This window comes from Phyllostomus discolor, chromosome 8, assembly GCF_004126475.2.
Source record: "Phyllostomus discolor isolate MPI-MPIP mPhyDis1 chromosome 8, mPhyDis1.pri.v3, whole genome shotgun sequence".
Classification (NCBI taxonomy): domain Eukaryota; kingdom Metazoa; phylum Chordata; class Mammalia; order Chiroptera; family Phyllostomidae; genus Phyllostomus; species Phyllostomus discolor.
Genome location: NC_040910.2, coordinates 103,458,098 through 103,481,293, shown reverse-complemented (window position 1 = coordinate 103,481,293; position 23,196 = coordinate 103,458,098). Strand labels below are relative to the sequence as shown.

General features: G+C 60.7%; 1 protein-coding gene across 4 annotated transcripts; it reads left to right on the top strand.

Moving 5' to 3' along the window:
• Positions 1–2,705: 2,705 nt before the first annotated feature.
• TBKBP1 (TBK1 binding protein 1) lies at positions 2,706–21,275 on the top strand. Of its 4 annotated transcripts, none has more exons than XM_036033835.1 (10): positions 2,706–2,766; positions 5,825–6,084; positions 6,509–6,631; positions 6,887–6,991; positions 8,001–8,184; positions 8,743–8,921; positions 9,118–9,179; positions 17,695–17,813; positions 17,966–18,696; positions 19,693–21,275. In XM_036033835.1, the coding sequence occupies exons 2-10, from the start codon at positions 5,860–5,862 to the stop codon at positions 19,819–19,821; spliced, it is 1,857 nt and encodes a 618-aa protein (XP_035889728.1). In that variant the 5' UTR covers positions 2,706–2,766; positions 5,825–5,859; the 3' UTR covers positions 19,822–21,275. The 4 variants fall into 4 exon arrangements, with proteins under 4 accessions (XP_035889728.1, XP_028377728.1, XP_035889727.1 ...); XM_028521927.2 differs by lacking the exon at positions 2,706–2,766 and adding an exon at positions 3,778–3,916; XM_036033834.1 differs by lacking the exon at positions 2,706–2,766 and adding an exon at positions 4,515–5,446 and having other exon boundaries at positions 8,746–8,921.
• Positions 21,276–23,196: the final 1,921 nt, after the last annotated feature.

Here is a 23,196-nt window from a genome sequence, read left to right as displayed (position 1 = left end):
CACTCTTAATAAAATCAATAAATATATCCTCGGGTGAGGATTTTTTTTTTTTAAGAAATGGCTTCATATAAGCTTTCTATAGCAATAAGCAATGTTTGCTGTTTTCTGAGCTCTGCCCTTCAAAATGTTGTATAGTCTTTCGAGTATGACCTTGGGCAAATTCTTCAACTTTTCTGATCTTCAGTTTTTTTCATCTGTAAAGTAGGAATCTTTTTCTTTTTAATCATTGTTTAAGTACAGTTTTCTCCCTTTTAAAGTAGGAATCTCAATGAAAGAAAATGCACATGAAGTCTTTAGCACAGGGTCTTGCACATGCATTAATTAAATGAATTGATCAAGAAATTCTGAGTACGTGCCTGGCACTGTTTAAGGCATTAGAGAATGAAGCAAATAAAATCTGCATCCTGTGGAGGTCACATTGTAATGGACAATGCCTTGTAACTGTTCAAAATTGTAGTACTATAATAGTAACTTTTTCAAAGTTCTGTTTGGTGGTAGCAGAAATGAACACGGTTGTGAAGAACATGAAGCATCGAGTTATTAAAACAGTTTCCACCCAAACCTGGCTAATTTGATTAGAGGATGTGCTACTTCCAAAGGGATCTGGTAAAGAAGGAAAGGTTTTCCTACCGCTGCCCAAACCTCTGCTTTGAGGGAAGACCAGCAAGCTGCAGGTGGAGCCCCAGAACGGTTCTGCAGTGAGCCCCGATCTTCTGAGGTCTGGAGCTGGGGGAATAAGGTGGCCCCTGGATCCTGCATTATCACACATTCTAATCAATTTCCCTGCCCGCCTGGTTCTGTTTGAGTCATCTGAGTTTTATGTTGATTCCGTGTCTTTGCCTGCTGCTAACAAACATCATCTCCTCCTACTCTTTTCAGGCAAGAACAGGACTGGAAAGACAAAGTCTTTCTTCAGAGCAAAAGTCCTGGAGTAGGAGACAGTCTCTCCTGATGGTTCCCAAGGGGGAATCACACAGGAGCCACTCAGCCCTGCGTTGCCCCTCCTCCCAGTAACTAGTGGGAGCGGGCCCGCTCCCACTGTGCCTGCCAATGCCATCTAGAAGTGTTTGCAACCCCTGCCCGACCAGCTGTCTGCCACCTTCCCTCTTCTCCTCCCACCTTAGCTCCTGCTTCGCCTCCCCTCAACCATGCCCCTGGTTTTTCCCGTGTTCTGCCTCTACCATGAGGAGCCCTGATAGCATCATGGCTTCTTCGAACTTCCGGCCAGTCTCCAGCTCTCTCAGATGAGGACACAGGTCAAGAGGGGGAAATAGTGAATCCAAAGTCATGCTACTTCATTTATTCACTCAACCAAGAACACTCCCTACCCTGTAAGATTCAGCTTAGCCCTGGCTGGGGTGGCTCAGCTGGTTGGAGCATCGTCCTGTATACCAAAAGGTTGGGGGTTCCATTCCTGGTCAGGGCACATGCCTAACTCGGGGGTTAGGCCCCTGGTCAGGGCGCATGTGGGAGGCAACCAGTTAATGTTTCTCTCTCACATTGATGTTTCTCTCTACCCCATCTCTAAAATCAATAACCATACTTTTTTTTTAAAAAAAGGTTTAGCTTAAATGTCACCTCATTAGAGAAATCTGCTCTGATTACTTGAAAGCATAGCCCACCCCCATTCTCTATTTTGTTCCCTTGTTTCTTTTTACTCTTTATCACAATTAGTAATTGTTTCATTTTTTAATCTTTTTGTTACTGTTTTTGGCCTGACTCTATAGAGTATTAGCTCCGTCATGGCAAGAGAGACATGTTTGTCTTCAGAGACAGGCTCATCGCGGTGTTCTCAGATCCAGCACATTAACAGATGTTCAAGAAATCTTTGCTGAATTAATTAATGCATGTGAGCAAGTGGCATCAAGGCACCTGGGGACAGGAAGGTGGCCGGGATACAGCCCCTGCTTTCAGAACTGCTGTGTGTGAGCAGCAGAGCCAGAAAACAGGGAATGCGATGAGACCAGGTTCAGCCTGGGGGTGGCGAAGGGGTGTTTCAGGGGCACCTAAAACAGGCCTAATCTCTGTCAAGCTTTTGTTACCAACCACCTAGAACCCAGGATAAAGCATTTGGCCGTGACTCAGGCCTGTGCCCTGAGCAGCCCAGCTGCAGCAGGGGCTGACAACTCATCCACTAGAGTGTGCGCTCAGATGGCACCTGGACCCATTCCCCTTTCCAGTGAGGGAGGTCTGCCAGTCCGTTTCACGGGTCTAGTTGGTAGCCAAGTCCACGGTCATTGAGGCCCCAGAGGGAGCATCACACCTTCTAGTGTAGTTCCAATCTTTGGCCTGGTCTTCTGCCTCAGGAAGGAACCCGCGCAGCATTAAGGAAGGCGACAGCTGCCTAGTCTTCAGGATTAGTGGGGTGACGGACGTCCCAGCTAGGTAGCCTTCATATCCAGAGGGCAGAGGGGTTGTCCCACATGGCTCAGAAAGCCAGTGCCTGAGAGAGCAAGTGGATGACCTGCCTTCCTGTTCCGGACTATAAAAGGAACCCAGAGGAGGAGGAGGAAGGAAGACAGTGGGAATCCCTTTCTTTGAAGAGAAAGAGTCCAAGGCCCCTGCTGGCTCTCCTGGGAGAGAATCTCACCCCTCAGTCCAATCTTCTCCCTACAGTGGGGCAAGATGGCAGCAGCTGCTGCTGCTTCTCAAAGCTCACAGCAAGAAAACCTTGTCCTTCCTCCTCTCCCCCTTCCAGATTCATCCTCCCACCTGCCAGGGGCCAGAAAGGTAGACTCAGGTCCCCAGCAGCCTGAATTCTCCCAGGTAGGAAGCTCCACAGCTAAATGCTGAGCCTCCTCAGCCTATACCCTGCCTCCAGGGTTGGCTGTCAGGACTTAGCCAGAGCCCTCCAGCTTCCCCCACCATTCCCTACCGCGGCCAGGCTGGTGAAGACGACCCATTAACACCTCCAGTGTCAGCAGGCTTGGCCCTAATCCCTATTCTTCCCCTGTTGTTGCATGGGTTGGGAATTACCCCAACTTTATTCAGAGAAGTTAAGTAACTTGCCCAAGGTCACACAGTGAGAAAGTGGCAAACAACGCCCCCCCTCCCCGCAAACTTGCATCTGCTGCTCGGCAGTTTGGCAGGTGCACAAATACTCCATGTGGAAAGGGTGAAATCTGTCGTTTCTTCATTTTGCTGGCCCGTGGACGTTTCTGTGTGTTGGGGGAAGGGGACTGTGTGGGGGGGATGAAAGCTGTCCCCTTTCTAACTGAACCTTTGAGCTCCTTAGTTCACTTTCTCTTCCGAAGTAGCTCCTGGTTTAATTTTCATCTCTCCGACTGGACTCGATGGTGTGTATTTATTATCAGAGCAATGCCCAAGAGCAACGAAGAGTAGATCTAATATTTGCCTTCCCAAAAGAGCAAAGACGAAAAAAAACCCCAAATAAATAACCTCACTTCCCCCCAAAATGTACAGCCCCAAAGCAAATATCAAACCGGCACCTGACCCCTGGCACGGTCCGCAGAGGCCCCCAACACACTCCACCCCAAGCCAGCCACGCCACACTGCGTTAGGGAGGCGTCGGGGAGGGGGCGCCCAGCATGGGTCCGGCGCGGCGGGGAGCCAGTGGGCGCCGGGCGCGCTGCCAGGCCGGGCCGCACCGCGGGGGCTGGCCGCCCCTCGCCACGTGGTGGTGGCAGCGGCGGGGTCCCGGGCGCCTTCCCAGCTGGAGAAACCCGGAGCAGCCGGAGAGGAGGAGGAGGCGGCGGCGGCGGAGGAGGAGGAGCGGGGCGGGCGGGAGGGAGGGAGGGGGGCTGGGGGGAGGGGTGGGGGGTGGGGAGAGACCCGGCGGCGGCGACAGGGCGAGTGCAGAGCTCGGTGCCAGGGGGGTGGGGGCACCGGTGCCCGTCTGGGGAGGGAGCAGGCGGAGGGGATAAGCTGCGATTACGAGCAGGAACCGGCGGCAGCTGTGAGTCCCCGGCGGGGCTGGGCGGGGGAGGGGAGCGGCGCCCGGGGCCAGCCCCTCCAGGGGTCGCGGTGAGGGGGCCCGGGAGAAGGTGGCGGGAGGTTGGCGGGCAGTTGGCCCGGGTTGGCGGGGAACGGAAGGGTCCGGCGTCCGCCACCCGCATCCTCCCCTTTGGCCCTGATCCGCTGCTCCTCAGGCCGCACAGCCTCCGGAGCCCCTTCCCCCTCTCGGGGACGGGGGGCCCGGGCCCGACCAGCAGCGGGGGAGGGGGCTGTGTGGTCTCAGCCTCCGAGAGGGGAGGGGCGACAATTTCTGTCGGCGGAGCTGAAGGGGTTTAAAGGGCGGCTCTTAAAGGGGCCGCAGAAGGGGTCCGGGCCCGAGAAGGCACCCCTTCCCCATCCGCCCTCCGTGGCGCTCACTCGGGGCCGCCGAGCGGAGGGGAGAAGGCAGAGAAAGGGAACAGCTGTCGAGGCGGCCCAGGGGGCCGAGCCCCCGCTAGTGGGGGTGGGCCCGAGGTGGCGGGCAGGGGGCCTGGGGGTGAGGGGAGTGTGGTGCCCGCTGGCCCGCGGAGCTGGGGCAAGGGGGTGGGCCTGGGGGGAAGGGGTTAAAGATGGGGCCAGCCCTACAAACGAGCGCACACATTCCTCACTCAGACCCACCCGGTCACACGCGTTTCCCCGTCACTTAACGGGTGGAGGGGCCAGGAGCCGGGCCGGGCCTGCGCCCGTTCCAACCCAGGCTCTGCCGCCGGGCTTTGGGAGGTCGCGGACCCCACTGTCTCAACTCACACCTCAGGAGCCCCCTGTCCTACGCACACACGGGCTCCGGCGCGCGCACACACCTCGGACATTCCCATAGTGCCTCACGTGACCCGCGGCCCGAACGTGCCCACCCTTCACACACGCTCACGCACGCGTGCACCCACGCACACACAAAACACACACGGCCACTTCCCAACTCCATTCCGACCCCCACCCGCAGCCCCGCTAAGGCACTCATTGACTGTGACACACCTACACTCATTCACAGACACACACATTCCCCCACACATGCCAACCACAGACACATTCATAAACAGGGCCGGGAGAAGTACACACGCACCCCCTCGCCGAGCCTACTCTTTCAGGAGCCCTGAGTCATTCCTGCCCCCTCCCGGAGCTCCCCTTGTCTCTATGTGCAGGCCCCCAGGGGGACCTTGGGAATTCTTCGGCAGCCCTCTTCACCTGGGCCCTGGCCCTCTCCGGGAGGTCCCTTCCCCTCTGTGCACCCTCTGACACTCTGCGTGGACTTTTCCTGTGTGTCTGAGGTCAGGGGTGAGGAGGGCCTGGAGGGTTGCCACAGCCCCAGTGTGAGTGGGGGAGGCATTTCCTTTTCCTGAACTCTGGGATCCGGCAGGAGGAAGCTGGGGAGCTGGGCGGGGTCCAGCAGAGGATGTGCTGACAGTGGTAGGGCTGACCCTCCCAGGAGCACTGAGCCTTCCTTAGTGGGGAGCCTGGGGTGCCGGAGACCTAGGATGAGGAGCTTGGATGAGAGGTATTTGGGGAAGTAAGGCCGGAGGTGGAGAAGGGGCCGAGGAGTGAGTCGAGGCGGGCCCCCAGCTGGGCCGCGTGCTGGGAAGGCAGCTCTCTCCTGTCCACCGGATTCCCAAAGGAGCCCTTCCCTGCTGCCAGCCTGGCTTACTTGTCCCAACTTGTCACTCCTCCACCCACAAGCTTTCACCTGGTCCCAGCCCCTTCCCCTAAAGGATGCAGAGAAGATGGAGCTTGGTAGTCTGGGCAGGGGCTGTGGGAGACCGTGGAGCAGGACCAGGCTGCATTTCTGCTGGTCACAGACCCCCCACTCCCTGCCCCCCGGGCCAGGACTAGGGGTATCAGGGGACAAGCTTCAGGCCATCGTCTCCTGTTCTCCCAGGAGGCCCAGGGGGTGCCGCAGCCCAGGCCCTTGCCATGGAGTCCATGTTTGAGGATGATATCAGCATCCTGACCCAGGAAGCCTTGGGCCCCAGTGAGGTGTGGCTGGACGCTCCCGGAGACCCCTCGCTGGGGGAAGACATGTGCTCCGCCTCGCACTTTGCCCTCATCACAGCCTATGGAGACATCAAGGAGCGGCTGGGGGGCCTGGAGAGGGAGAATGCCACCCTCCGCCATCGCCTCAAAGTCTATGAGATCAAGGTCAGAACCTGGAAACGATGGGGTCTGACTGTGTGTGGGGGCGGGGGGGCGGCAGGGAGGCTGCTGAGTGGCAGGAACTGGGGATTCAGCAGAGTTTCCAGGGACCCCAAGAGGGGTCCGGGTACAGACTCTTGAAACTTGAAGGCCCCCTGTGAGGGGTGTGGCTGTTCTGGATGGAAACTCTGGAGAGCTCAGCACCAATTAGGAAGAGATCAGGAGGGATCCACTTTGGAGTGCCGAGACATGGGATCTGAAAAAGATCTGGTTAGTGGGAGATGCCTACAGGCCCATGGGAATTTGAATGTGTGGATCCCACTAGAAGGGGGACCCTGAGGCAGGTTGTAGAGTGGGGGCACAACGAGACTGAAGCCTGGGCAGAGAGCCAGGCACCAGCTCTCCTGAGGGCCTGCCCCATCATCCACAGTATCCGCTGATCAGTGACTTTGGAGAGGAGCATGGCTTCTCTTTGTATGAAATCAAGGATGGCTCCCTGCTGGAGGTGGAGAAGGTCAACCTACAGCAACGGCTCAACCAGTTCCAGCATGAGGTGAGCCCCTTGCAGGCCTCTCAGCCTTCTCTAAGCTTGCTCCAATCAATTTCTGACACCTCCCCTACCCACCAGCCTCTGGCCTTCTGTCCCCTGGATCAGAGTGGCCACGATCCTCCCTAGAGTTAGCTGCAGCTCCTCCTGCCCCTTTACCAGGCATTGGGGGTGGGGGTGCAAGGCATAGGGAGCTGCTCAGCCCCCAAGTCTTTGATGGGCTTGACTGGCATGCATCCCACCCCTCTGGGCCCCATCCAGTTGCAGAAGAATAAAGAACAGGAAGAACAGCTCGGGGAGATGATCCAGGCTTACGAGAAACTCTGCGTGGAGAAGAGTGACCTGGAGACAGAGCTGGGGGAGATGGTGAGGCCCAGGGAGCTGGGTGCTGGAGAGTGTGACCCGGGTTGCGTGTCGCCCTGTGTGTGTGCTGTGGAGTACACCCTGCTGTGCTCCTGTGTGTCTGAGTCCCCATATGGGGACTCTTGGCGAGTGGGGCTGTGTGTCGAATAGGTTGTGAGTGACTACGTCCTGAATATGCAGTGACAGGAGGTGACTTTGTGAGTGGCCCTGTAGAACATGTGTCTCTGTGTACGTTTGGGTCTCCTGCTGGGTCCACCCTATGCCTGCAGCGCTGCTCCCAGCAGGCTTCGCAGGTGAGGGCAAAGGTGAGCAGCAGTGTCGGTGGCTGCTGGGATGGGTCTGGGCACGTGTGTGTGATTCTGGGTCAAGGCGTGGCCGTGCATGGGAGCAAGCGGGAGGGCCTCAGAATCAGGAGACATGGTCTCTGCTGACTCCTTGCTGTCACCTGGGTCAGGTCACTTAGCCTCCATTCCTCTTCTGAAAACTGGGGCAAATAACTTCGCTGAGCTGTTGTGGGCATTCGTGTGAAAATGCTCTGCTTTAATAATCAAAAACACTTACGTGGTGCTTGCTGTGTGCCAGGCACCATTCTTATCTCTTTAGATACAGTTACTCATTTCCATCTTGTAACAGCCCTAAGCGGAAGGCGCGGTTATCCCTGTGTAGAGATGAGGTAGATGAAGGCAGAGTGGTTGTCATGTATGGAGATGCTCCTGAGGCAGTGTGTAGACCGGGTTCTTGTAAGTGACCCTGTGTGTTAGTGACATGGAAGAGGCATTAACTCTGCCCTTGCAAGGGGCAGTAGCCAGAAACATCTGCATTGCAGTTGCTGGGAGAGGAGACCTCGAACTCGTGGCCACTTGGAGGGTGCAGTTAGGATGCGTGACCTGGGGCTATTGTTTGCTCAGTTTGGGGGTGATGGCTATTCAGATGAGGCAAAGTGCTAGATTTGGGGGGGTACAGGGGCACCCCGGGCCTGTGCAGACTCTCACTTCTTTGTCTCCCCACACAGCGGGCCCTGGTGGAGACCCACCTGCGGCAGATCTGTGGTTTGGAGCAGCAGCTGCGGCAGCAGCAGCAAGGCCTCAGGGACACCGCCTTCTCCAGCCTGAGCCCCCCGCCTGCCTCGGCCCCACCCTGTGCCGATCTGGACCTGCACTACTTGGCTCTGAGAGGGGGATCTGGCTCAGGTCACGGTGAGACCTCGGTGACCCCCGCTTTCCGCACCCCAAACTTCCCAAGGCAAACTCCCACTTCCCCACCTTTAGACATAGGTAGTCAACACCCCATAATAATGCTCTGAATTTCTCTACCACCTGTTCGCTCACTTCATCCACTATTACCCCAATTTCTGCTGCTGACATCTGCTCAACTCCTGCAACCCTGGCTACCCCCATGCAATCCTCATAGGTGCCAGCAGAGGGCACCCCAACCCAGAGTCCCCAGACTATCTTAGGTTGTAATTAGGAGAGGCTCCTGAGGATGCTCAGAGACTTGAGTCTGGCCAGGGAAGCCCTTCAAGAGGCCATCTTACAATTCCCTGGCCTCCAGGAAGATTAGAAAAAGCAACTTAACTCTTCCTTCCTCACTGCCCCCAGTAGAGGTCTCTTTCATCCCGGGGTGTCTGCCCTCCAGCTGTCTCGCTGGAGTCCCCCACGCTGCAGTCCTCACCTCTTTCACTTTGTGCTGATCCTGGAGTCAGTGGAGGTGCCCAGCAGCTGCACTCAGCCTGACATTGTCCTCTCCCCGGCCAGCAGGCTGGCCGGGCCCCACGCCGCTGAGTGTGAGTGAGCTGGAGCGCAGGCGCCTGGAGGAGGCTCTGGAGGCTGCCCAGGGAGAAGCCCGGGGGGCTCAGCTTCGGGAGGAACAGCTCCAAGCCGAGTGTGAGCGGCTACAGGGGGAGCTGAAGCAGTTGCAGGAGACCCGGGCCCAGGTAAGTGACAGCAGGGTATGGACCCCGGCTCTTGCTCTGGCACCCCCACAGCTCTGTGGGGGTCTGGGGGCAGCTGGAAATAGCATCTAGAGGTCTGAGACTGGTTCACTGGGTGCAGCCGGGCCTTGGGAATGGTTGAGAATGGGAGTGCAGGCCAAATGAGGTTGGCATCTGACCTCTCCATCTTCTCCCTCAGGACCTGGCCTCCAACCAGTCGGAGCGGGAGATGGCATGGGTCAAAAGAGTTGGAGATGACCAGTAAGTCACATCTGTAATCCTTTCCCTCCTTTTTTTTAAAGAGCTTATTTATTTATTTTTAGAGAGAGAAGAAGGGTAGAAGAGAGAGAAACATCAATGTGTGGTTGCCTCTCATGCACCCCCTGCTGGGGACCTGGCCTGCAACCCAGGCATGTGCCCTGACTGGGAATTGAACTGCAACCGTTTGGTTTGCAGGCCGGCACTCAATCCACTGAGCTACCCCAGCCAGGGCTAATCCTCTCCCTCTTAACCTTTATACCCCAGGCGTGGTGTTTCCCAGGCCCCTGCTTGATGGACTCCTCCCCCTGGTGTTGTTTGGGGGCCCTCTCTTCCAAGCCATCAGAGCTGTGGGGTTTGGGTGGCTTGTGTGCCTCTGCATCCTCCACAGGAAGGAGGCGAGGTCCTGGGGCTGTGCAGGTTCTGGGAGGTTCCCTTTGCTTTCCTCTGGTACCCAAGCCTGTGTCTTCTGAAGGAGCCAGGGGTTGAGAGAGACTTCCTCAGGGACTTTGCTGCTATGTTCTGTGCCCCTGGTGAGTTTGGGGGCCTCTCTGGGGCCGAGCGTTCTGTCCCAGTAACAAGGCCCAGGCAGTTGGATTCACCCTCCCCCCCCCCACACACACACAAGGAGGAAGGAGGTGGCCTCTTTCAGGATTTGTGGTGCCTCATCTGTCTCAGGGGAGAGAAAGCTGAGGCTTCGGGTTGGAGAGACTTCCTTGAGGGGAATTAGAACGTACCCTGCTGGGGGTCCTTGGGAGTCCTGCCAGGAAGGAGGGGAAGCAGGAGGTAGGGAGGGAGCTCTGTCAGCGGGGAGCCTAATGACGGGAGCTTCTGGGGCAGCGCAGCCCCACGCAGGGAGGGAGAGGGCTAGGAGAGGGCTAGCGGCAGGGAGCCTGACGCCTTTCACATCCGCGACGAGCTCATCCTCTCCCACTTTCTGAGAAATAGGGCGCAAGCCTCCTTCCGCCTCAGCCCTCTCCCCTGAGATGGGGCGTGTGGCACAGGCTCCCTACTTTCGCTGGAGGGGAAGACTGAGGCCCAGGGAGGAGTGGCAGCTCCTCGTCCTCCTCCCCTTCCTCCCAGCTTCGGGCCAGTTGAGGACACTCCTCACCTCCCTGTGCACCCGGGGCTGAGGGCCTGGGTGGGGCTCTGATAGCTGGGGGGTGAGAACGCAGCTTGTGGGGCTGGTGGGCGGGACCCCTTAGCTAAGCTGCTGCTGGGCACTGCGGGCCTGGGTGGGGGCGGCCTGGGTGGGGACGGTCCACCACCCTGGCTTGCGGCCGGGGCTCAGGGCCCATCCTCCTCTGTGTGCCCAGACCCAGAACACACACGTGCGCATACACACTCTAGAACCTTGCCCCAAAAGTCACACTTTACATGTCACCAAGTCCAGGCCCTCCTCGAAGACTGGTGGTGAAGACTCCCCCCGGGTGGCTGACCCCCGAGTGAGGCAGGGGTTGTGGCTGGGCTGGAGTGGGAACAGGCAGGCTTTGAGTGCAGGGATGCTGGGGTCCTGAGTGACGGTGCTTTACAGTCGGACTTCGCTTCTCTGGCCCCAGGTTTTCCTCACGGGCTCAGGGCTCAGTCATTGCCGAGAGACGTGAGAGGAAGGTGACCGGGGGTGCGGGCAGAGGACAGGTGGTGGATCCCAAGGGGCGGGGCCTGTGAGTGGGTGGAAGAGAACCCCTCCCAGAAGGTGCTTTTGGAAGTCAGACCCTCCATTCTGCAGCTCTGGCCAGAAGAGCAGCTTTCCCCTCCCCTCCCCTCCCCTCCCAAGGCACCTGCCTCCCCCAACCCCCTGGGCCATAGGGGTGAGCTGGTCTTCCTCCCTTACCCCCTGCGGGGCTCCTCCCCACCACCCCAGTGGTTCAGACTCGGCCTGGGGCCTCCTGGACCTGTGCCCCTGGAGCCAGCCAGGCCCTGCCCGCCTGGTCTCACCCTCTCAGGTTGAGTATCTCCGGACAGCCCCAGCTTGGCAAGAGTTAATTCTCAGAGGAAATCCTCACTCCCCCGGTAGTTTTATTTTCTTATAAACTCAGCTCCTTTTGGTAATAGTCCGCCTCCCCGCGCTCGCTCCCCTGGCCTCCCACCTGAGCAGGGAGGCCTCAGTCACCTGCAGGCAGCTTGCTTCCCCCACCCCACCCCCTTCTCTCTACTCCTGACTGACCCCCGGGCTAGTGGGAGTTTTACCTGTGGGTTTACCCAGAAGAGAAATGCAAGGGCTGGACTATCCAGGTGGGTGTGCCAAAGCTAAAGAGGAGGCCACGGAAATTTCTGCGATTAGCCTACCCCCGTGCGGGAATCTCCTGTGTCCCCCGAAAGGTTCCCGCTTGTCCTCAGTTGGGACGTGGCCAGGGCAGTCAGCTGCGCTGCGGGAGTCCTGGGGGTTGAAATGGCCCCTCCCCCCATGGCTTCCAACTCCGTTAGTTCTCCAGGCATAAGCCCGGCCCGTGCTAAGACTTGGGGTGCAGCCCCAGCCCCAAGGTGTCCCGGTTCCTCCCACCCCAGCCCGAGGCCTGCGAGCTCTGGTCATCAGTGTTAATGGGCACCGAGACCAGACCAGACCAGACCGGACCGGACTGCCACTCTCCAGGTCTGGCCCCCGGGCAAGATGTCCCTACCCTTTGGTTCGCCCCGTGGTGGCCCACGACCAGGGGAACAAACTGCCCCAGAGGAGGAGCTGCAGGGGGTCACTCGGGGTCCAAAGGCAGTGACGAGGGGGGAGGCGGGAGTGGAAACCACTCTGCTCTAGAAGATGAACAGGGAGGTAAGGACCCCCGGAGGGTCCCAGCGGAGGTGGGAGGTGCAGAACCCACAGCCCCCTTCGCTCTGGATGCATTGCAGACGCCTTTCAGAGGGTGTGGCCAGTGCTGAGGGTGGAGGGGAAATTGCGGAGAGGGGGGCTCCTTCGGGGGTCTGAGGGCTCTGAGTGGGCAGGACTCAGTGAGGGGAATGAGGGCTCAGTGAATGGGGGAGCTCACCCGTGGGGGGTCCACCAGAAGACATGGGGCTCAGTCTAAGTAACGAGGGGGACAGCTATAGGTCTTTCTTTTTTCCCAACGTGGGGGGCTCAGTGTTGCAGCCTGGGCCCTTTTCCGCCCACCCCCCACACCCCTCTCTCCGCCCACAAGCCTCTGCGTGGGCTGCGGTTAGTGGTGGGGGAGAAGTGTGAACTCAGAGAGAGAGGATGGAAACTCTGCACAGAGGTCAAGGGCAGTGTGGGGTGGGTCAGGACGGAAGTCGGAGACCCCCATGTACCCTGAGCTGAGCCTCATGCCCCAGAAGCAGCCGGCCCAAGGCCTCCCCCTTCACGCTTCTCACCCTCCCTACTTCCTTTCTCTCGAGTCTCCTTCAGCCCGGGCACCCAGCAGCAGCGCACAGGAATTAACCCCTGAGCACTCGCAGCCTCGGGAGCTCCCCGTGGGTGGGGAGGGGCTCTGCAGTGGAGGCCCACCGCTCCCACCTCATTGTGGTCTGAGGGATTGGGTGGCTTTGAACCGGTCTCTGGCCATTTCCCTGCCAGGAAGGCAGAGAGCGGCTCTTACCGCATCTCTCCCTCCATGGGAAACTCCACATCCTCCCCTCGGTTTTCGAGCAAAGTCACTGAGCTGGCATCTCCAAAAAAGGGGGCAAATGGTTTCCCCTTCCCCTCCTGTCTCCCAGACCCTCCCCCGGCCCTTCCCCCTCCCCAGACACCACTACGCCCGCCCGGGCAGTTCACCTGCACAATCTCATTCAGTTCTCACGGAACAAAGACAAAAAGACAATGCGATGAAGGCGTCGCCCTCTCTTACAGCCCAGCACGCCGAGGCACCCAGACGTTAAGTAATCAGAGCGGTTGGATGCAGACAGCAAGCAGGTCCTGAGCACATGGGGCGGTTTTTCTGGCTCAGATTCTCCTTCAGGTGGGAGGCCCTAATACAGATTTGTTGATCAAACCTGATCACTTTGAAAGTGAAAGGGAGCACTATTAATAATTACGCCGGGGCACCTAGTGTGAACCTGGGCAGTCCTGGGCCAACTGGGATGTGCGGCCCCCTCACTCCCCTGGGGACCCTGGTCCCCAGCCTCTCCGCGAGCTGCGCGCTGCCCGGTTTGGTTGCACGGGGCCGGCTGTCTGGACCCAGGAACATCTGGCCGCGCTGGAAGCGCGGCAGGGCTGCTTTGAAGGGCCCGGCTCTGCGGACCGCAAGTCATAGCTGGTCGAGGAGCGTGAAGGGGCTCAAGGCGCTTGAAAGGAAGTGGTGGAGCACTGGGTTGTTGCAGAGCGACTTCCTCCTCCCCCCTGGCCCGCAACCTCAAGTCCGCTCCACGGCCTGGTGCCTGCGGTCCCCTCCCTGAGGGTCGGGTGGGAAGAGTCATGCAGGGTGTGCCTGTGGGTGGTGGAAAGTTTGGTCCTTGAATTCACCCACAGGGGCGAGGTGGCTGGGGGCGGCTGAGGGCCGCCCTGGGCACGGATGGAGGGGCTGGGAATGCTGGATTCCTGTGTCCCTCCTGGTTCTGAGTCGGTTGCTGACTCTGACCACATGGCCAGCGCTATCCTGACCCCGATCCTAACCCTAATACAGAACCCGTTCCTGACTCCGACTCTGTCCCTCATCCCTACCCCTCTCTCTGTCCACAATCCTGACCGAAAGTGAACTGTCAATGCCAGCCCTAATCTGACCCTGACCCCAGCCTTAACCCTGACCTCGAGCCCACCCTCGTCCTGATCCATGACCCACCGCTGGCCTGAATTCCAGCCCCACCGCAGGCTCACTGCTGCCCCAGCGCGGCATGGCTCGGCACGGCGCAGCACGGGGCGTGCAGAGAGCTTCCCTGGGGAGGACTCTGCACTCAGAAGCCTGGGTGTCTCCCAGCTGGTCTGGGGCAGAAAGAGGCCTGTTAGAGAGGAGGACACTCAGGTCTGGGACCTTTGTCACCTCAGTAGCTTTATCGAGAACGGTGAAGGTTTTAATTTCCAGATGAATTTTGAGATCCCCGAATCACTCGTGGACAGAACGAGGGAGAGGATAAGTCCGGGAAGGGTGGAAAGAGCCACAGCAGAGGGCGCCCCCCTTCCTGCCAGCCCTGCCGTTCGCACTCCAGCTCCTCCGAGGGTGCCAGCTCGGCGGGCCCAGGTGCCAAGAGCATGTTCGCGTCCTTGCTCTGTGTCACTGCCGCTCTGTGACCTTGGCCAGCCTCTTCCCAGTGCCGACCTTCCGCTTCCACATGTGTCTAGCGCCTTCCCAGGGCAGGGGTGGTGGCAATCTGGGCCGCCGGGCCGCTTTGGTGGTTCCCAGTCTCTTCGTCCTCCTCCTCTTTTCCTTCTGCTGCCTTCCCGTCTCTCCTCCCCCCGACTTTGTGGGTGCTTTTTTTTTTTTAATTTTTATAGAGGGGAAGGGAGGGAGAAAGAGAGAGAGAAACATCAATGTGTGGTTGCCTCTCATGTGGCCCCCACTGGGGACCCGGCCTGCAACCCAGGCATGTTCCCTGACTGGGAATCGAACCTGCGATGCTTTGGTTTGCAGTCCGAGCTCAATCCACTGAGCGACGCCAGCCAGGGCGTGGGTGCTTTTAGCGGGCAGGCTGTAGCTGTGAGGTCGGTCGCTTTTTTGGAGCTCCCATTGCAGTGATTCCTTAGGACTAGGCTTTCTGACTTTGGCCAAGAAGTTAAGCTCCAGAAACCTCCGTTTTCTCACCTGTCATATGGAGATAATAGTGGCAACACTGTGGGGTTGTTGTGAGTATTAAGTGAAGTTCACAGCACGATGCCTGGCCCGTGATGAGCGCTTCTACAGATGATTTGTGATGCTTTTCTCCCTGGGTCCCTCGCCGGTTCTGAGAGACTCAGAGCTCCCCCACATAGTTTAAGCAATCAGGAAGCACCCAAACACAGCCAGCTGCGGCCGTGCACCTGACCCGTCCTTCCTGAGCAGTCTCGATAGTGGAAAATAGCGCTCAGGTGTGGGCCAGGAAGCCAGGAAACGGAACGCGCACTCAGGTGCACGTGTGCGACTCTTGGTTGTGCTGTGAAGTGGAGATTTTTTCCACTGAATTGGCAGTGTGTTCTAATGTGAGTCATTCAGGTCGTTAGCGAATTTCGCATTTCGCAGCCGGGGCCTGCGCACCTTGAATGAGGTAGGGAGAGACACCCAATTAAGGAAGGGGGAGATCCCAAAGGGTCATGGGGCACCAGGAGGTTGGGTCCCACCACCTGGCCAGGTCTCAGAGGTCTCTGTGAGGGCTGCCTGGGGTTCCAGCAGGACAATCCCCACCCGCCCCAGGCACCCAGGTCAGAGCTGTGTGAGGGGCTGGGCATTCTGGGCCACGGCCACCCATTTCCTGCTGCTCCGCCTGTTTTGTTGTGAGGAGGGAGCCCCGGAGCTGGAGCCTGGCTGTGGGGACTGGGCCAGCTCCTGAAAGGGGAGGGAGGCAAGCAGGGGAGCGACAGGGGCCTGGGAACTGAGCGTGGCAGGCGAGATCTCCGAGGCGAGGCGGGGTGTGAAGGCAGCAACCTGCATCTGTCGCCTGAAATACCGCAGTGGCTGCGGAGGGGCAGAGAGTGTGGCTGCTCGGTCGGAGGAGGGCACCCCGTATCACCGCCCCGCCCAGAGCCCTCTGTCCCCTCCACGGAGGGGCTGGCACAATTCTTCGAAAGCCCCCTCCCCCACCCCGTCTGATGGGAGAGAGACAGATCCTGCCCCTAAATTGTCCCAGGTCTGAGGTCTGAAGCGGGTAGCCGTCCACTGGGGAGGCCCCAGTTTGATATAGGACAGAGAGACTGGCCCTCCAGTCTGAGCGGGGAGGTGGCATTTCCCCCCTCAGGCCCATAAGATGAGTGTGGGAGGACACAGGACACACCTCGCAGACACGGGGGCTGAGGGGTGACGGGACTGTGGCTGCAGCCCCTCAGCGAGGCTTCCCGAAGAGCCCTTCCTTTCCGTCCGCCCCCGCCCCCCCCGGCTCTCCTCGGGGCCCCCGGCCCCCCGGCGTCAGGGGGGCTAGTGGTGGGTGCTCTCCTTCCCTGAGAAGTGGGCTCGTCTCCCAGAAGCCCAGCCTGTTGGCAGTAGGTTTGCTCTGGCCCCGGTGGGTTAAAAATAGTTTTGTTGTGGGAGGGGCCGTTGTCCCCCCCCCACCCCCGCCCCAGCTCTGCCCCAGGATCAGTAAGAGAGCCGGCCAGCGAGTGCAGAGTGGGAGCCAGGGCACTAAGGCATCTGCCCCCCGCACCTAGGCTTTTCCTGCCCTCTGAAGCCCTAACCTCAGGACTTCCCCTCTGCTCCTCTGGGGTCAGACACACGCGCGCGCTCACACACTCACACACACACACTCACTCTCACACCAAGCCGCATCACACCGGTGGCCTCACGCCTACCTTCACTCCCCCCATCCACGTACATCCTCTCTCACAAGTCCATTACCACGGGACGGGGGCCCGGGCCCTCAGGGTCTGGAGACCTCCCCACCTTGCCCCTGCTTAGGGCCCCCCACAGCTCCCGTGTGGAGACCTGCCTGGAGAGGCCAAGCCTCTGCCTGCCGCTCCCCCCCCACCCCCCGCCCCCAGTCTTCACAAAGTGCCGGAGCCCCTCGGACTCGGGGAGGCAGAAAACCAAACCCCTGCCTCCGGGCTCTGTCCAAGCCCAGAACAGGAGGCAGTGACCCCAGGCCAAGGCAGAGCCTCAGGTGAGGTCAGGAAGGTGTGAACTCTCCGGGTGTGAACAGGTTGGGGGGGGCTGTAGGGGAGGGGCCGCCCTGAGTGAGAGAGAGAACCTTCAGAGGTTCTGGGTCAGAGAGGCCTAACGAGAAAGAAAGAGGAAAGGAAGTAGGTGAAATCTCTGCCAAGTTCAGAGTCTCTCCCTGAGCAGGAAGCTGGGGAAGAGAGAGAAAAAGAAAGAAAAATGGCTGGAGAGGCTGAATTCATTATTCGCCTCCTGAACATCTAGTGGGTGACAGGTCCTGGACAAAATGAAGGTGGCGATATGGTCTCCACCTTCGAGGGGTTCCCGGTGCAGTCCCAGAGCAAGGCAACCTTGGATACGTGTCCACTGCGAGTGGCGCCCCCTGGAGGCGTGCAGGGTGTAGTGACTGTTCCCAGAGATCTCTGCGTCCAGGGCCCCTGTCCAGGAGCTCCTGAGACTCACAAGGCTGGCAGGAGCTCAGAGGCTGCTCTGAGATGGAAGCGAGGGCGTTGGACCTGGAGCTGAGCAGACTTGGGTTCAAGTTTATCAGCCCGGAGTCTGAGAACCACTGCCCTAGCCCTCGGTACCATTCCCTGGGAGGAGAGGGAGTCTCCCTGGAAGAAGTGGCATTGAAGGTAGACCTTAAAGCCCAAGAGGAGTTCCTCGGTCGGAGTGGGAGGGCCCTGGAGGGGAGGAGGGGGCTGGGGGCTGGGGCAGACCCAGCTCTTGCTCGGTTGCTGTGGCAGTAACCCCCCTTCCCTTCTCTTCCCCGCTCCCTGCCCTCTGACCTCAGGACCAGGGCAGGCTGGGGGGATGGGCAGGATCGAACCATAACCTGGGGGAACTGGGGTGTCCCGCAGGGTGAATTTGGCGCTGGCTTACACGGAGCTGACAGAGGAGCTGGGCCGGCTCAGGGAGCTGAGTTCCCTGCAGGGGAGAATCCTGAGGACCCTGCTGCAGGAGCAGGCCAGGAGCAGCGGTGAGATGGGGCCGGGCAGGGGCGCCCGGGCTGGGCCCCGAGGTTGGGGAGCTGCGGCTACCGTCCTGTGTCCCCGGGGCCACCCTCTGTTTCCTTTCCCCCTGCCTGAGCCTTTTTCACGGTCCCGTGACCTGGTCCTGCTTCTCTTCCAGGCCAGAGGCACTCACCTTTGTCACAGCGCCACTCTCCGGCCCCCCAGTGCCCCTCGCCGTCCCCGCCTGCCCGAGCAGCGCCCCCCTGTCCCCCGTGCCAGTCCCCGGTCCCCCAGCGCCGTTCCCCTGGGCCCCCGTGCCCCTCGCCCCAGCAGCGCCGCTCGCCCGCCTCGCCCTCCTGCCCGTCGCCCGTCCCGCAGCGCCGATCACCGGTGCCGCCGCCATCGTGCCAGTCCCCCAGCCCTCAGCGCCGGTCCCCGGGGCCCCCAGCCTGCCCGGCCCCGCAGCCCCGGCCTCCGCCGCCCCTCCCACCGCCAGGGGAGAGGTCGCTGGCGGAGCGCGCCTACGCCAAGCCGACCAGCCACCACGCGAAGGCTGGCTTCCAGGGCCGGCGCAGCTACTCGGAGCTGGCCGAGGGCTACGCGAGCGCCTCTCCGTCCTGGCTGCAGGCCGAGGCAGCCACGCTGCCCAAGCCACGGGCCTATGGCGCCGCGGAGCTCTACGGCCCTGGCAGGCCGCTCAGTCCACGGCGCGCCTTCGAGGGCATCCGCCTGCGCTTCGAGAAGCAGCCGTCGGAGGAAGAGGAGTGGTCCGTGCCCCCCAGCCCATCCAGCCCCGAGGCGGGCACCATACGCTGCGCCTCGTTCTGCGCCGGCTTCCCCATCCCCGAGTCACCCGCAGCCACGGCCTATGCCCACGCCGAGCACGCACAGTCCTGGCCGTCCATCAACGTGAGTGGGGCACCCACGTGGGTGACAGGGACCTGACAGCCCCACCCTCGCTTCACACCTGATGGGCTGAGGTCCCTTCCTTTGGCCCCGCCCCCTGGCTTCCCTGGGGCGCAGGCAGCAGAGGTCCCTGTGCGCCAGCAAAACTCGTTCAGGGCTCGGGTTACCGCCTAGTTGTGGGAACCGCGGTTCCGGCTTTGACTTCCAGACTCCACCACTTAGTAGCCACCAGGGTTCGGACAAGCTACTTTTCCTCCCAGATCCTGAGTTTCCTCATCTGCATAGCGAGGGCGAGGATTACATTCTGTGATTCCATTCGAGGGTTCTCGAGAGGGAGGCCGTAGGCCCACAGCCCTCTGCACAGGGCCCCACTGGGGCACCCGGTAGCCAGCATCCGCTCTTACGTTGGTGAGGAGGCCACGGGATCCTGGGGGTCGCGGGCGGCAGGGGGACAGGCCTGCCTGTCCGCTTCCCTCCGCCGGGCCTCAGGGCCTCTGCTCTTTTCGGTCTGTCTCGGAGACAGCCCTGTCTCAGGGCTCTATCGTTTCACCGAAATAATGAGTCTCCTGAATGTCAGATCCAGCCCTTGTCACCTGGAAGGACCAAAATATGTTCCAAAGGCAGAAAGAAGATTATTTTTAGGTTGTACATTGTTTGGGATTATCCGTTGCTTTGAGTTACCTGGCAGCGCTTAGTTCCCTCCGGGGGTCAGGGGTGGGTGGCAGTCTGGGTCCTGGCCTTCCTCGGTACCGCAGACGTCCCGGCAGGCGGAGCGTGCACGCTTCCTTCTGCTCCCCTCCTGTGGCCCCTCTGCCCCCGGCTGGGGAGTGGAGTGTGGGCGGGGCCAGGGGGAGGGGCTTGGTACTGGATAAACGGCACCCAGAACCCTTCTGCATGCTGCAGCCCCCCCTGCCCTGGGTCCCAGGGAAAAGCAGGCTGGGACATGGGGACCACGAGGGAGGGCTGGGGACCGTAAGTGACTTCCGTCTCTCCCCACAGCTGCTGATGGAGACAGTGGGCTCTGACATCCGCAGCTGCCCCCTCTGCCAGCTCGGCTTCCCTGTCGGGTACCCGGATGACGCCCTCATCAAACACATTGACTCCCACCTGGAGAACAGCAAGATCTAGGGTGCCTCTCCCACCCACTGGCTGTCTCTCTGCCCTCTCCCATCACCCCCAAGCACTCACTCACCTTGAATGCTGCATGAATCTCGTGGGGGGGCCCTGCCCCTTGCGACCCCCAGAGACCTCCACTAGCTGCCGAGTCGACGAGTCAACGCGTGTGCTGTCTTCCCCGGCCTGGGCGCCGCTCAGCCCTGGCTCTTCCCGGGAGGCCGGCCGAGGCTCTCCCCAGCTCCCTGGCTTCCAACAGGAGAGGGGGGATCAGGGCTGGGAACGGGGGAGGGGGCGCCTCACCCAGCCTCTCCCTCTGCCTTTCTGTTCTCAAACACGGTTGGATCCAAGGGGGTGTCTAGTGCTTGGGCCTGGGGTAGAGGGAGGGTATCAGAGGACTCCAGGAGCCCCCCCAGCCCCTCCCCCTCCCCAGACATCCGTCTTTCTCAGGCCGGGCCCTGCCCAAGGAGCATTTCCCTGTGGGTTCCAGAGCCCGCCCTGCACACCAGTGCCAGTTCCTCCAGCCCGTGGCTGGCTCGGGGCTTGTGGCACGGGCTGCCGCTGGGGGAAGGAGACACCTTGGTTCTTGCCATTTTCTGCAGGCCAGCCCAGTTCTCCCCCTCTGCCCGCCCTGGGGAACAGGGAGGGTGGGAGAGGAGGGGGGGCCCTGGAGGGCTGGGAGGGTATAGCCTAAAGAGGCTGCCCTGTGGGCCGGGGGTCCCTGCACCATGACCCTCAGGCCAGGGGATGCTCTGTGCCAACCTTCTAGGCCCGTGCCGCCCCCCTGGACCCCCCCTCCGGCACCGAGGCACAGATTGTCATGGCAGTCGCTCCCCTCCCCTCTGGCCCCGCCAGAGCTCCTGACACCAACAGGTGCACTGCAGCCTGCGTGCAACTCAGCCGCTGTTAGCTGGGTGGGTGTCATCAGCCCTGCGTCCCAGGCCAGAGCCTGAGGGTGGGCCCAGGGTGCTGTGGAGAGCAAATTCAAAAGAGCTAACCCCTTTCCCACACCCCAGCGACCCACATTCCCTCTGTGAAATCTACCTCAGAGTCGTACCCTCAGAAGGATGGGTAAGCAGGAGGCCAGGGGGTCCGGGGGCTGAGGTGGGGAGCTTCCTACAGCAAGAGCCTGCCACCCACGATGAATCCACCCCTCCCCCCACTGCCAGCCTCTCCTGGCCCCCAGCCGGGCGGGCCGGCGGCAGTGGGCGCTACTGTCAGTGCATGCACCATTCTGATCCAACTCTTCCAGGCCCCCCGCCTCCTCACACGCCGCCTCCTCAGCGCAGAGGAGCGAAGGGGTGTATCAGGTGGGGAAGGGGCCAAGGACTCCGGAGACACGGGGCATTGTACCTTGAATGTCCCCCCAAGGAGGGGAGATGGGGAAGGGGGAGTGCGGAGGGGAGGTGGGGGCCCCTGCGCCCCCTGAACAAGTTGAAAGTCCAAATAAAACTTACCTGTTCCATCTGCGCTCAGTCTGTGCCCTCCATGGCGGGGGTGGGGAGAGACCCCTGGGTAGGCAGAGGTCTCGAAAACCATCTCAAGGGTACGCCGCCGCGGGAGGGTGGTCGGTGCGCAAGCGGGGTGCGTAGGCCACCCACGTTCCAAGGCGAATCTGGAGATGCCGGCATGCAGGCGGCCACAGAGGACTGCTGACGAGTTTATCTAGGACAGACACAGCAGCAGAGGGGGTCTTCCTGTCCGAGCAGCCACCCCGGCCCTGAGCAGGTGGCAGGGACTCCTGGATGTGCCCTGCCCGCCGCTCCGGCAGGTGGAGTTCTGAAGCCCTCCCCGGGGGGGCGCGCTCGCCAGCAGCAGCTACTGCTTCATGAGCTGAGTTCTGCATTCCAGGAACCAGGCTGGGGCCTCACAGAGGAAGGACATCCGTGTTCCATGTCCTCGTGCGTCTGAGAGAGGGGAAGGGCTGGGCTCCAGGCTGAGCAGCTGCCTCAGAAGTCTCACAGCCTGGGAGGTCAGAGCCAGGTCATGAACCCTTGACTCCTGCCCCAGCCAGGGCTGCCCTCTGGCTGCAGAAGGGCCCGAGGTACTTACGCACACGCACCAACTCTTGGGTGTCTTTAACTTCCACTTGACCCTTTTACCGTTAAAAACACAAGGTGGGGGCCGTTGCTAATTGAAAGCCTGAGGCTCAGCTCCAGACCGGGGTGCACATTCGTCCTCATTCAGTGTCGAGGTCCAGATCCTCAGGAGACGCTTCCCAGTATCCCTTGCTCCGCTCAGAGATCACCCAGCCCAGAGTCCCTCCGAGTGCCAGGGAGGGTGAGAACAGCCGTCCCTGTGGAGCACGGAGTCACAAGCCGTGGCAAAGATGTTTCAAGAGCTGCCCTTGGTACTCCCCATCTCAGCCAACTCCCGTGGAGGAGGGCAGCACCCGGGCTCTGCGTCCGCGCCCCGTGTGGGTCTCGGGAGCGTGTGCTAGAAGAGCATCAATGAATGGGAGGTGGCAGGGGGACACTAAGCAAAGGGAAGTCCTAGCCGTTGAGGAAAGGGGCAAAGGGTGACTTGGGAATGAGCTGGACGCAGGGCGTGGCCCAGCTAACCACTCCGGGTCCTCGAGCCCACTGAGGGAACACGTGGTGGGAGGGAACCCAGGGCTCCTGCATCCCGGACCCTCCCCCTGTCGTCGGGGGAGGGAGCCTGGGGACACACGGTGCAGATTCTGGCAGCTTGTCCCCTTGGCTTCTGGGGACCTGGGATAGGGCTCGGGTGCCGGGGAGGGAGCTACTGGGGGCTGGCAGGGACGGAGAGACAAGCATGCCCCCAGCCCAGGTCCTCCAGGACCACAGCCTTTCACTGAACACTCTTCCTCCACCGAAGGAGAGGATATAGGGTGCGGAGCTTGAAGAGGGGCTGGGGAGTCCTGCCAACACACCCTCTCCCCCCAAGCAGGACTGTGATCAGACACGAGGACACAGGCCCCCCATGTCTCTCTAGGACAAATGTGGGGGCACCAGGGTCTGAGAGTGTGGGGGCGACAGGGTCTAGATCTCTCGGCTCCCAGAAAAAGGTAAGGAGGGTGGGACAACTTTCACAGGAGCGAAGTGGCGGGAAGACCCCCTGTGGAGGCAGGAAGTATATCTGGTGTGGGGGGGACCCACGGTGGGGGGGGACCCACCCACTCCCACCAGCACAGACCCAGAGCCAGCCACGCAGAGCTCAGCAGGGCGGGGTGAGGGGTGCCTTCACAGAGACCGAGGCGTCCGTGGTTTGTCTCCGAGTGCCCGATGAGAGGCCAGCACCCAGCATTCTCTCCGGCTCCCGCCTGTCCGCCCTCAACCACCAGCCTCTCCTCCCACCACCAGCCGCCCCTCAGGCCTCCCTGCCTCATCTTTGGGGACCCTACAGCCCTCCTGCTCTCCCCCCAGGGTG

Coding starts and splice junctions, on each gene's coding strand:
- TBKBP1 (XM_036033832.1), top strand. Junction 8,185..8,742: donor GGGATCTGGCTCAGGTCACG/GTGAGACCTCGG, acceptor CTCCCCGGCCAG/CAGGCTGGCCGGGCCCCACG. Junction 8,922..9,117: donor TGCAGGAGACCCGGGCCCAG/GTAAGTGACAGC, acceptor CTTCTCCCTCAG/GACCTGGCCTCCAACCAGTC.